Genomic DNA, 12807 nt, shown 5'->3' on the forward strand with positions numbered 1-12807 from the left:
ATGTGTATCTGTGTGTGTGTGCGTGTGTGTGTGTAGAGCGATTCACAGTCAACTACTGGACCGATCTTTATGACATTTGACATGAGAGTTCCTGGATATGATATGCCCGGATGTTTTTTTTCATTTTTTCGATAAATGTCTTTGATGACGTCATATCCGGCTTTTTGTAAAAGTTGAGGCGGCACTGTCACACCCTCATTTTTTAATCAAATTGATTGACATTTTGGCCAAGCAATTTTCGACAAAGGCCTGACTTCGGTATTGCATTTCAGCTTAGTGGCTTAAAAATTAATTTATGACTTTGGTCATTAAAAATCAAAAAATTGTAAATTAATTTTTTTTATAAAACGATCCAAATTTACGTTCATTTTATTCTTCATTATTTTCTGATTCCAAAAACATATAAATATGTTATATTCGGATTAAAAACAAGCTCTCAAAATTAAAAATATAAAAAGTTATGATCAAGATCAAATTTCCGAAATCGATTTAAAAACAATTTCATCTCAAGTTATTCCTTGTCGGTTCCTGATTCCAAAAACATATAGATATGATATGTTTGGATTAAAAACACGCTCAGAAAGTTAAAACAAAGAGAGGTACAGAAAAGCGTGTTATGCAGCACAGCGAAACCACTTCCGCGCTAAACAGTCTCGTCAGTTTCACTGCGTTTTGCACGAGCGGTGGACTACGGTCATTGTGAAAAAATGCAGTGCGTTCAGTTTTATTCTGTGAGTTCCACAGCTTGACTAAATGTAGTAATTTCGCCTTACGCGACTTGTTTTTGTTGTTGTTGTTGTTATTGTTGTCGTCGTCGTCGTCGTCGTCGTCGTTGTCATCGTCGTCATTGATACTTCTGTTGCTGATGATGACAAACAGCAGAAGTTCTTTTCGTTGATGTTCTTTCAGTTTCGGGTTTGGTTCTTCAACGTTGATTGTTTCGTTGCTATTGCTGGAGTTTGTACAGAATGATGTTGTGGAGGATGTGCAATAATGTGTCACACCTTGGTGTTAACTGAGAGCACTACCGTTTAACCTGTGACTATTTCATTGACAGTAAGACAAAGTTGCACTCTAAGCAAAGCATTCATAGCCTCGGCATTCAAGTCAGTACGGCGGACAGTAAAACATGAAAGCTTGGGTCAAGTTCATTGGAACCGTTTTTGTGTACTTGAAAGGTTGAATCGCTCACGAACGGGAGTTATTTTTAACAGGAGTGAACCGGCGGGTCATTCAACAGGTTTTCGTGAGCACTTTTGTCACAAAAATGTCATAATGTACAATACAATTGGGAGGGAGAGGGTGTTACGTACATAACTGGATTAAAATTTAAATAAAACACGAAATAACATTTTAAAAACTTTTGAAAATGAGGCAATTATTCACATTAAGTGGATGACAAAAACAGTATTCTCATTTGTCTGCAAAAGCTAAAGGCAAACTCTTGACGCGAAGCTACGTAAAAGGAATTCTCTAATTGTGCTGTCAAAAAAAGGATTGCAATGCACGCAGAACGCTCCATGCGGACTTGTGCTTTAACCCAGAGGCGTGGATGCTCAGTGTTCTACTCCTTCTCTCCCTGTCTCTCTCTTCCTCAGGGCTCTTCTCCTTATCTTCTTTCTCTTCTCTATCATCATCATCATCATCATCATCATCATCATCATCATCATCATCATCATCATCATCATCATCATCATCATCATCATCGTCATCGTCATCATCATCATCATCATTTTCTTCTCCATTGACAGTTGCAGCAGCATTCAATTTCTCCTTTTTATCCTCCTTGTTCTTCTTCCCATCCTTCTCTTCCTCGTCTTCGTTTAATTTGCTCCTTATTGTCTTTCCATTTTTTTTCTTGCAAAATGAGAATTATATTTGCCAGAGGAATTCCTCCAGGCATTCAAAAACGTTAGCCCTTGCCCGGATGGCTTGAATTTCGAAAGCTTATGTTAGTTCGTCATGTTTTTGTGCCGCCGACAACCTGATGCCCTTAAATCAAAGGCGTTGACAAGAAGAATGAATTAGTTAAATGAGTCAACGTTTATCAAGCTGATGTTTGCGAACATAAACAGAAAAGAATCTGCTGCCCTCCGGTGACCTAGTTAGCTTCGTTTTACACTCACTTTCAGGAGGATGCTGTTCTTAATTGGGGAGGGCGAGATAGAGAGAGTGATGAGGACAATAACATTGTTTGGCAAATGTCTTCTTCGGTATTAGTTGAACTGCGTTGCAATACAATGACGTCACCTAAGTCGGCCATGCTTGTCCTAAATGAAGACCATTTTCCTCTTCTTTGTTCTCTTTCTTGTTAAGCATTTACGTTCTGTTTGCGTTCACTGCAATCTTAATTTTGCAATTAGAACCGAACAAGGACTTGAAGTATTAGTGCTTTAATTTGTTGACGGTTTGCATTCTGATTTGAAAGTTGTTCACAAGTTTAAGAGCTTAATTAGCATGTTATGACCTGACACGAAGTCAACGTGACAAAAATTACGTGCTGGACAATGTGTGTAAGGGGAAACAATTGTTGTTGTGCTTTCTGAAACAAGTTGCACAATTTACTGCATCGGTAGACAAGGACTCTATCTCTCTCTGCCTCTTTATCTGTCTCTGTCTCTGTTTCTCTCTGTCTCTCCCTGTCTCTCCCTGTCTCTGTCTCTGTCTCTGTCTGTCTCTCTGTCTGTCTGTCTGTCTGTCTGTCTCTCTCTCTCTCTCTCTCTCTCTCTCTCTCTCTCTCTCTCTCTCTCTCTCTCTCTCTCTCTCTCTCTCTGTGACTCATTGAGTTTGTATTGTTTGCTCTATCACTTTCAGCCATTGTTATGTCTTGTATATTCTTCCAACTGTCACTCTCTTCTTGTGCATGTCCGTTTCTTGGTTGTTGCTGACAGTGTTGTTGTTGTTGTTGATGGTGGAGATGGTGGCGATGATGTCAATAGTGTGGTGATGAGGTATTAGTTTAAACAAGATTTTATTTCATTGAAACATGATACAATGATAAAAAAGAAAACAAATGGAGACACGAACTCTAGCGAACGCTCATACTGCTCTACATTCCCCAGACAGAGGTGATGAGGTGTTTAAGTAAATTTGCAGAACGACAGCATCAACAGCAACTTATAACAGCAACAGACACAAGGATGCAATAACACTTCTTTGGGGGTGACCTGCGCGATCTTGTTTTGACAACATGTCTTGCAACAGTTGTTTGAAATCCATCTACGAAGGTGTAGCCCATATTTGTGTGATTAATCATCAGGGGGTGATGTCTGAATGAATGATTAGGACACCCAAACGGATGCATATTCATCATCTGGTTTGACAAATGAATTCAAAAAGATATCTCTGTTTAAGTTTATGACGCATATTAACTGCTTGTAATATGTCACTCAGTGTGCAGCTGTTTGGCAATCACATTGTTATCAAGGTAACTTTGTAAAGTGCAGTCAAGTCTTTGACTTTCCTGTCACACGTTGTTGCACTTATTCCCTTTGTTGCATTTAATGCGCGTGGAACAAAACAAAGAAGAAGAAATATGACCAAACGATCGTCAGTGGGAAACATATTCAAGCAATAGAGTATGCACCATTTCTTAATCGACAGTTGTCGAAAATAATGTCACAGCCTTACAACGAAAGTGACGCGCAGACCAGGTTCAGCAATCGATTTATTTTTAGTGAAGTCATTTACCACGCCGTGATACTTCGTCGTGTTCCATGTCACCTACAGAACAATTTCCCATCAGTCTCTCTCCCCGCCCTTTTAGTCAATGACGAGTCATTTTAAACTCCGTCCAGTCACTTTGGCTTCTCCCAAGAAGATGACGTCATCCTCGTGACTTGAAACCGCGACAATGACAGTGACAGTATCCACAACACTTCCGGCATTTCAGTCATTCAACAGCATTTCAGCCATTGACAGTAGAGAGTGTACTACTTTGGGGTTAACCCTCCCTTCTGGTTTCGGTGACTTTGTGAAGACAAATGTTATAAGAAGTCACTATTGTCACAACGGACGGATGTTTAATGATACGATGGGTGCGCGGAAAGCTCTCCGAGAATGGGATTTTTTGACACGGTGTAAGGGGGAGGGCGTCACTTGAGACAAGTTGATATTGGTGGTGTATAATCATTATTATGTGAACGTGACCTCCTAGATCCTCTCTTGACAACAAGGAAATGTTGACAAGAAAACAAAGTGTCGACTGAGTCGACGGTACATGTATATTCTTGCTGGGTCATGACAACACACACGCACACATACAATTAAACGATAATTATAAGAAATACATTCATTCAAATAGATAAATCGATATAACATAGCTACGTACAAAAAAGAGAAATAAAAACTCAACATTAGTTCACTTGCAAAATCTTAGTGGTCTGATTGTCTTGAACCGATTTTGAGAGAAATGCAGAGCAAAAGCTGCACACTCTTTTAGATAAGGGCAATATTCAAGTATACCAGAGGTTCTCAAATGAGCTATGCCTTCATCTGTCTCTTTTAAATCGGGCAGGCGGGCAGTCTTCCCGTCCGGGCATGCCAGAGTCACGCATGAACGAGTCAAGCTCATGAGTAACGTGACATACGTTTTATGTCCAAGCATGTTAACTGCATTTTTACCGCTGACAAAAAAAGACACGGGTTCTTTGCGTGTGCCCCTACCCCCCCCCCCCCCCCCCCCCCCCTCCCCTCCATCGCGTCAGCTGAGTTGATTCGACCACACATTCCTGTTTACTAGAAGCAGGGACCTAGAAGGCGGACAAGAAGAAAGAGAGAGTCGCAGGCGGGATTTTGTGTGTGTGTGTGTGTGTGTGTGTGTGTGTGTGTGGCTACGGCAGTGTCGTTTACGCTGAAAGATGTCTTGCGTTTTCAGTCATGCATGAAATCTTTTTCATTTTTGTTTTATATTTTCTGGCGGGGGAGTGAGGTTGCTTCTTTCCTGCTTTTTTTTTTAGTATATGGGGTTTTTTTTAAATTTCTTTTGTTAAGTGACTGATATACAGCGAGAAACTGGATTTCTCCATAGCTCTTATTGTGTTTCTCTAGCAACGCTAGACAGTCTTTTTGAACTTTATTTATTTATTTATTGTATCTATTATATTTCTTTCTTTCCTTCTTTCTTTCCTTCCTTTCTTCTTCCTTCTCTTTCTTTCTTTCTTTCTTTATCATATCATGAATGTAGATGTAAATGCTTATATAACTGTGTTTTAATTTTAAATGTGTCAAGCGCAAAGAGCATAATTGTAAAGTTATGATGTTGCGCTATATAAATGCTCATTTATTATTATTATTATTATTATTATTATTATTTCTAGTCACGCAAGGATGGAGGCTGTAAAACACGTTACGCGCGATGAAAGCGTGCGTAAACACACATGAACAATGTAAGGCACTATGACTTATATTACCCATGGAAGGCTAAAGGTTCACAGACGACATGATTAGGTAGACAACAATCTTAATTTAAGAATGTGTGTGGAAGAGGACAGAAGCCTTTCTTTTCCTGCTTTACAAAATTAACAAAAATTACACGTAAGCCTATATGTTACCGTCAAAACTGAATGTTTTATGCTAATATATATACCATTACGATGTTAAGACCATGACAGCACATGCAATATTAGTGAAAGCAGAATCACGTTGTTGTAATTCCAAGCTGAAAAAAAAGAACATTTTCTCCCCTAACCATCTCCCCCGACATAAACACTCACACACACACACACACACACACACACAAACACACACTCACACACACACACATAAACACACACACACACGCACACACACACATAAACACACGCGCTCATACACACACACACACACACACACACACACACACACACACACACACACACACAAACAAAAATACAAGCGCACGCCGCGCACACACACATGTATACACAACAAGCCCTACTCCGACCCCCTCTTCCCTACCCCCTTTCCTCCATCCCCTCACCCCCCACCCCCTTTGCTGTACCAGCTGTCTAGTTGACCTGCGGGTGACCGGTTTTGCGACATGATTGACTCGGGTCGACGGACACAGAGGCTTGCAGGGCGGGCGGGCGTACAACGCGTGCATCTATGTTGTAATGTCTCTCCTCTCAACAGTGTAAGCAGTCCTCAGTTTGAAATGCCTTTCTTAGAAGCCCTGCTTTGTTGTATGTGGGGTTGTTTTTTTTGTTTTGTTTGTGTGCTTAGTTTATTTATGCCCGTTTACTCGCTTTTCTGTTTCTTTTAATGCTACTTTGTTTGTTTGTTTGTTTGTTTGTTTGTCTCTTGCTGGTTTGTTTGCTTGTGTTTGCAAGTTAAATGTGTCTTGTTCCTATGCTTACCTTTTCTTCAATTCTTGACGTGGAAGCCACGTGTTTCTCACACACAGCCACACACACATATTAAGCAGGAATACACACACACATAAGCCTACCAAAGAAAGCTTGCACGCCGGGGGAACACACACATCCATCATTGTGACTACAACAAGACACATGCCTGCAGAACATGTTCAACTTTAGACATACGGTTACTAGAGACAACATGGAACATTGTCCTTATAATTATGTGACTGCTGACACAGTCATAGCAACGTCTTGGTAACCTTTTAATCCGCACAAGGTGCACATTTTGGAACACAAAGGAACCAGCGCAAGGATTAACACAGGCAAACCGATGGCCATGTAAACACACATACCCACGCAAACGCGCACATTTTTTTCTTCTAATATTAAATAATATTATTAAATATCATCAGGAATTAATAACGAAATAACCTTAAATGAATCATTCTGGGGGGTTTTAATATCGTTTTTTCTTTCTTTTTCTTGTTTTTATTTATTTATTTTTTTTTTTTTTTTTTTTTTTTTAGAAGTTTTTTTTTTTTTTTCTCACTTTGTCGTATTTCTTTTAATGCGAAAGTCAGAATCACCCGGTGCTGTTCGTTTTGTCCGTTCCGGGTCCTAATTGCAAATAATGTTCATGACCCTGCAGAGTTCTGCAGACACAATGCGGCGCTGAACGCTTTTTCTTGTAATGAAGATTTTCAAAAGTATATGAACTTGCTCATGAATTCACTCTTTTTTTATTTTATTTTTTTAATTTTTTTTTAACAAACATTTCTTGTTGTAATTTCCTTAAGTATGTGTCTATATGGATGAGCTTTTGCTGGTTTGTTTGCTAGTTCGTTTATCTTCGTTTGTTTTTGTGTGTTCGTTTGTTTGTTTGTTCATTTGTTTGTTCATGTGTTTGTTTGTTTCATGCAATAAGAGATGGCTCAATGGCAAAGACTGTTACATCATCCTTCAATCGGGCTGACACAGTATGTCCACAGAAGAGGTGACAAGGAAGTAGGAGTAGGGAAATCCCACGTCATCCATTGTTACGGTCATATGGCTGTCATGGGTCTCTCTGTTCTGTTCCCTCTGCCTCGGGGCGTGTGCGTTCAGAATTTATAGAAACACAATGAGTTGCCATGGCGTTGCTCGGTTTATAAGAGAGAGAGAGAGAGAGAGAGAGAGAGAGAGAGAGAGAGAGAGAGAGAGAGAGAAATAGAGAGAGAGGGAGAAAGAGAGAGAGAGAGAGAGAGAGAAAGAGAGAGAGAGAGGGGGGAGGGAGACAGACAGAGGGAGAGAGAGGAGGGGGAGGGAGACAGACACAGAGAGAGACAGACATACAGACAGACATACAGACAGACAGACAGACAGACAGACAGACAGAGACAGAGAGAGACTGAAAGAGAGAGAATGACAGAGACAGAGACACAGAGAGAGACATAGAGAGGGAGAGAGAGGCTGAATGAGAGAGAGAGAGAGAGAGAGAGAGAGAGAGAGAGAGAGAGAGAGAGTCAGACAGAGAGAATTGAGAAAAGGGGGTTCCACTGTATGGAAACGAACGGGTTCTCCTACCTCCTCCTACTTCCCATTGTCCGTGAGGTAGAATGACAAAATAGCGAAATAATTTATGTTGTTCGTGAGATGTTGACGTGTAGGCTAAGGCTGTGCCATGTACAGGACGCCCAGAAGGGGTGAATGACAAGGAACACACTTACTGGACAGGGGAGTGTCCGATTAGTTTATCAAGTGTCAATGTCAGTCTTTTGCTTGTTTGTGTATCTGTTGCCTTTCGCGAGATTCCTGAACACGGACAAATGCGACTTACACATGTTGTTCTCATAATGATATCGATGTGAAAGCTTGCTTATGATGAGAGGTTTTCCCCAATACGGTAGCTTAACAACATTCAGGTTATCATCCAGACGGCTCAATGTCCTCAATACTTAGACTTTGCTAGTGTTGTCTTCCTACTTCTCCGAACTCTCTTTTTCTATTCTTTTTCTTCTTCTTATCGGTCCCGCCTAGCCAAATAGATTGAAGGGACAATGAACAACCAGCGACAAACCAATCTTCTTCTTTCCTCTTTTTGTTTCACCTTAACAATGCACATATTTTAAAACACGACCTTCATCAACCCCGCCCATCCCCTTTTCACCCCCCCCCCCCACAAACATACCGAAAGTTCATAACACACATTCTCCACCCCTCATCCCCTCATGGAAGAAATGGTTGACTGACAGCAGAGCAACACTCTTGATAAATTGACTCATTTGAGGTCACAGCTCTGACAGATGACCTAGTGTGGAGATGGAGCGAAACGTCACGGACTTTGGGGTGAACCTCACTGCCTCGGGCAATCAGAGTTGGGGGGACATCGAATTGTGTGCAAGCCTGTCACGCAATATCCGTTATCTTGTCACGATTATGTCTGGTTTCAAAAGGAAAAAGGCAACGCGGATTATGATCGGTATATTTCAGAGGCGGTTTATTCCTGTGCGGGTTAATTGATTCAGTTGATGATTGGTGGGTTGGTTCCTTTATTAGTTAATAAGTCCGTCACTCCCTTTTCTATATAGTGCGTCCATCCTTTAGTTATTCCGTTCGTTAGTTCGTTCGTTCGTTCGTTCGTTCTTTCGTTAGTTATTTAGTTTTTTTCCTTTGACAAAGGCTTTGTTAGTTCGTCCCATCGTTCGTTCGTTTGTTTCTTTCTTTCGTTCGTTCTTGTTCTTCTTTTTCTTCTTCTTCTTCGTTCTTGTGATGAAACTCCCATGTTCACTCATGATTTAGCACGAGTGGATCTGAACGTGTATGACCGTTTTTACCCCGCCATTCAGGCAGCATACGCCGATTTCGGGGAAGCATGCTGGGTAGTTTCGTGTTTCTATAACCCACCGGAGTCTGACATGGATTACAGGATCTTTTCCGTGCGCACTTGGTCTTGTGCTTGCGTGTACACACGAAGGGGGATAAGGCACTAGCAGGTCTGCGCATAAGTTGACCTGGGAGATCGGAAAAATCTCTACCCTGAACCCACCAGGCGGCAGCGGCCTGGATTTGAACTCACGACCTTCCGTTTGGGAGGCCGATGTCTTACCACTACGCCACTGCGCCCGTTCGTTCGATGTTAGTTTGTAAGTTCGTTTATTGTTAAAGTATTAGAATGGTATTGTCTGCCCCCCCCCCCCCCCCCCCCAGAAATTAAGACTTCAACATCAAAATAGCAAAAAGCAGCAAAAACATATATACATAAACTTATAGCACAACTACTTTTCTGTATGTTTCAGATCTGAGACACGACCGTCGATCCAAAAGACAAGCTCAGGGTGTTCAAAATGACCTAGGAGACGACCGGCTCGCGCAAGCCAAGTTGTCACAGGATGAGTTCGAGGCCAAACTGAAGGCCCTCCTGGAAAGAGACCGTCCAGCCACTCCGGACGTGCCGGAAAATCCTCTGGAGAGGGGCGATGACCGCAGAGGGTTTGGAGACCTGTTTGACGATCTGGAGGATCTCTCTGACCGCATGCCCGATGACATCGACGATTTCGACTTTGACAATTTTAAGAACACACTAGTCAAACCGGGTAAGTTTGTATATTCTTTTTTAATAGATACCAACTAACATGAAACTGAATGTGCTGTTTTCTATGTTTTTCATTGATTTATTTCTGTCAGCCATCATTTATCTCGTCGTTGTCTGCAGCTAATACCAAGATCTATTCCCCGTCGTGTCGTTATTACTTCAATGTTATGATTGAGCGAAATATTCAGTGGTTGAACAGGTCGCATCTAACGCATGAATTTTCACAGTATATTTTATAGCTAATGGTTCCGATTTGAATGTTCATAATTATCAGCCCACCAAAAAAACCTGATCTCTTCTGGACACAAAACAAACCTAAAACAAGTCGCGTAAGGCGAAAATACAATATTTAGTCAAGTAGCTGTCGAACTCACAGAATGAAACTGAACGCAACGCAACGCAGCAAGACCGTATACTCGTAGCATCGTCACTCCACCGCCCGTGGCAAAGGCAGTGCCCGTGGAATTGACAAGAAGAGCGGGGTATTCGTTGCGCTGAGAAGGATAGCACGCTTTTCTGTACCTCTCTTCGTTTTAACTTTCTGAGCGTGTTTTTAATCCAAACATATCATATCTATATATTTTTGGAATCAGGAACCGACAAGGAATAAGAAAGTGTTTTTAAATTGATTTAGAAAAAAAAAATTGATAATAATTTTTATATATTTAATTTTCAGAGCTTGTTTTTAATCCGAATATAACATATTTATATGTTTTTGGAATCAGCAAATGATGGAGAATAAGATAAACGTAAATTTGGATCGTTTTATAAATTTTTATTTTTTTTTACAATTTTCAGATTTTTAATGACCAAAGTCATTAATTAATTTTTAAGCCACCAAGCTGAAATGCAATACCGAACCCCGGGCTTCGTTGAAGAGTACTTGACCAAAATTTCAACCATTTTGGTTGAAAAATGAGGGCGTGACAGTGCCGCCTCAACTTTCACGAAAAGCCGGATATGACGTCATCAAAGACATTTATCAAAAAAATGAAAAAAAACGTTCGGGGATTTCCTACCCAGGAACTCTCATGTCAAATTTCATAAAGATCGGTCCAGTAGTTTAGTCTGAATCGCTCTACACACACACACACACACACGCACGCACGCACACACATACGCACATACACCACGACCCTCGTTTCGATTCCCCCTCGATGTTAAAATATTTAGTCAAAACTTGACTAAATATAAAAAGAACAACAAAAAACCTACACCTTTTACAGCAGGATACGATTACATAATTGTTTTATTCTTTTACAAACAGGCCCCAAACAAGCCGTACAGGTCAACCAGTGCTTGAGAAACCCGGCAAGAATCAGGGCCTTCATGTCAGAGGTGGGCGAGGCCATGCGTGAACTGAGGGAAGAGTTTCTAGAAAACGCCCGTGACTCCCTTTCTCGTGACCTCGACTCGGCAGAAACCCCCGATGACGTCACAGAGGATATCAGCGAAAGCCTGGAGGACACGACGACAGACTCTGATGACACATCGAACGGAGGTTTGACCGACGAAGACCTTGGAGATAGCGCCAATGACGACACAGGGACGGGAGGTGTGACCGACGAAGACCTTGGAGATAGCGCCAATGACGACACAGGCAAGGGAGGTTTGACCGACGAAGACCTTGGAGATAGCGCCAATGACGACACAGGCAAGGGAGGTGTGACCGACGAAGACCTTGGAGTTGGCGTCTCTGACGACAAGGCGATGGGAGGTTCGAGCAACGAAGACCTGGGCCTTGGAGTTGGCGTCACTGACAACACGGGGATGGGAGGTTCGAGCAACGAAGACCTGGGCCTTGGAGTTGGCGTCACTGACAACACGGGGATGGGAGGTTCGAGCAACGAAGACCTGGGCCTTGGAGTTGGCGTCACTGACAGCACGGGGATGGGAGGTTCGTCCAACGAAGGCCTGGGCCCTGGAGTTGGTGTCACTGACGACGCGGGCTTTGATGACATGATGAAAGCAAGGAAGAAACGCAGCGTGCAGGACGACTCTAGTTCTAAATCTGACTCCATGGAAAATGACGATGATTATGACCTGGAGGACTTTTTCGAGAAACTGTCGGTAAGTTTAAACTATTGCATTCTTTTCACTCCTTAACAGTGTCTTACTTTTTTGCACATATCCAAGTAGAAGTGTCTGTTTAAAGAAAAAGTTATTGGTGTTATTTCAGTGCCAACACTGAAAAGGTTTTGTACTCTATAATTTCATATACAGCGCGTTTAAATAGCCGATTGTTGGTGTTGTGAAATATTGTGCATTTACATATATATGCATTCATGCATTTGTTCCACACAAAAATGCACTGGATCACTTCTTAGCCCAGTTATCCATACCATGCGCTTACCGTGGCGAATTTTCCAGCAAAACACAGTGTCTTTTTAATCACAAATACGCACACACCTGGCTAGCGCCACAACTGTCGCTGATAGCTTTCTACGAGTAAGAATTTTCCAGCAATAGCGCAATAAATAAAAACAATTACACTGGCAATTAATGAAGACACGTTATGTTCTGTATGTCCTTGCAGGAAGCCAGCGCGGAATGTATGTCTGCCTTCCTCGACGATGACGACGAAAAGGTGCTGTGCCGTCAGTTCTCTCACCAGTCCACAGTTGTCTTCACCAGGTTTATTGAGGCCGGCGTCGACTGCTCGGAATATCTTGACGACGATGACGTAAGTAATTGTACACGTACACAATCAAACTCGTGTGCTAGTGGATGTGAAACATATTAACCAAGATTTGTGACATATATATATATTTATATATGTATATATATATTTATCTAGCTCAATGATACCTTTTTTAATTGTTTTGTGTTTTGTTTTTGCTGGTTTAACCAAGAATTGTAATTTGTATTCTGGCTGATTCCCTTTTGTATATATATTTG

The 12807-nt window shown here is 41.5% G+C and overlaps 1 protein-coding gene across 3 annotated transcripts in view; it reads left to right on the forward strand.

Moving 5' to 3' along the window:
* LOC138959869 (uncharacterized) overlaps window positions 1-12807 on the forward strand; it is a 49073-nt gene that overhangs the window by 2932 nt on the left and 33334 nt on the right. For all 3 annotated transcript variants that reach the window (XM_070331515.1, XM_070331517.1, XM_070331516.1), the window contains exons 2-4: window positions 9614-9910; window positions 11177-11979; window positions 12446-12592. In XM_070331515.1, the coding sequence (XP_070187616.1) occupies window positions 9614-9910; window positions 11177-11979; window positions 12446-12592 (1247 nt within the window). The remainder of the gene's footprint in view (window positions 1-9613; window positions 9911-11176; window positions 11980-12445; window positions 12593-12807) is intronic.

This window comes from Littorina saxatilis, linkage group LG2 (assembly GCF_037325665.1).
Source record: "Littorina saxatilis isolate snail1 linkage group LG2, US_GU_Lsax_2.0, whole genome shotgun sequence".
NCBI classification, from domain to species: domain Eukaryota; kingdom Metazoa; phylum Mollusca; class Gastropoda; order Littorinimorpha; family Littorinidae; genus Littorina; species Littorina saxatilis.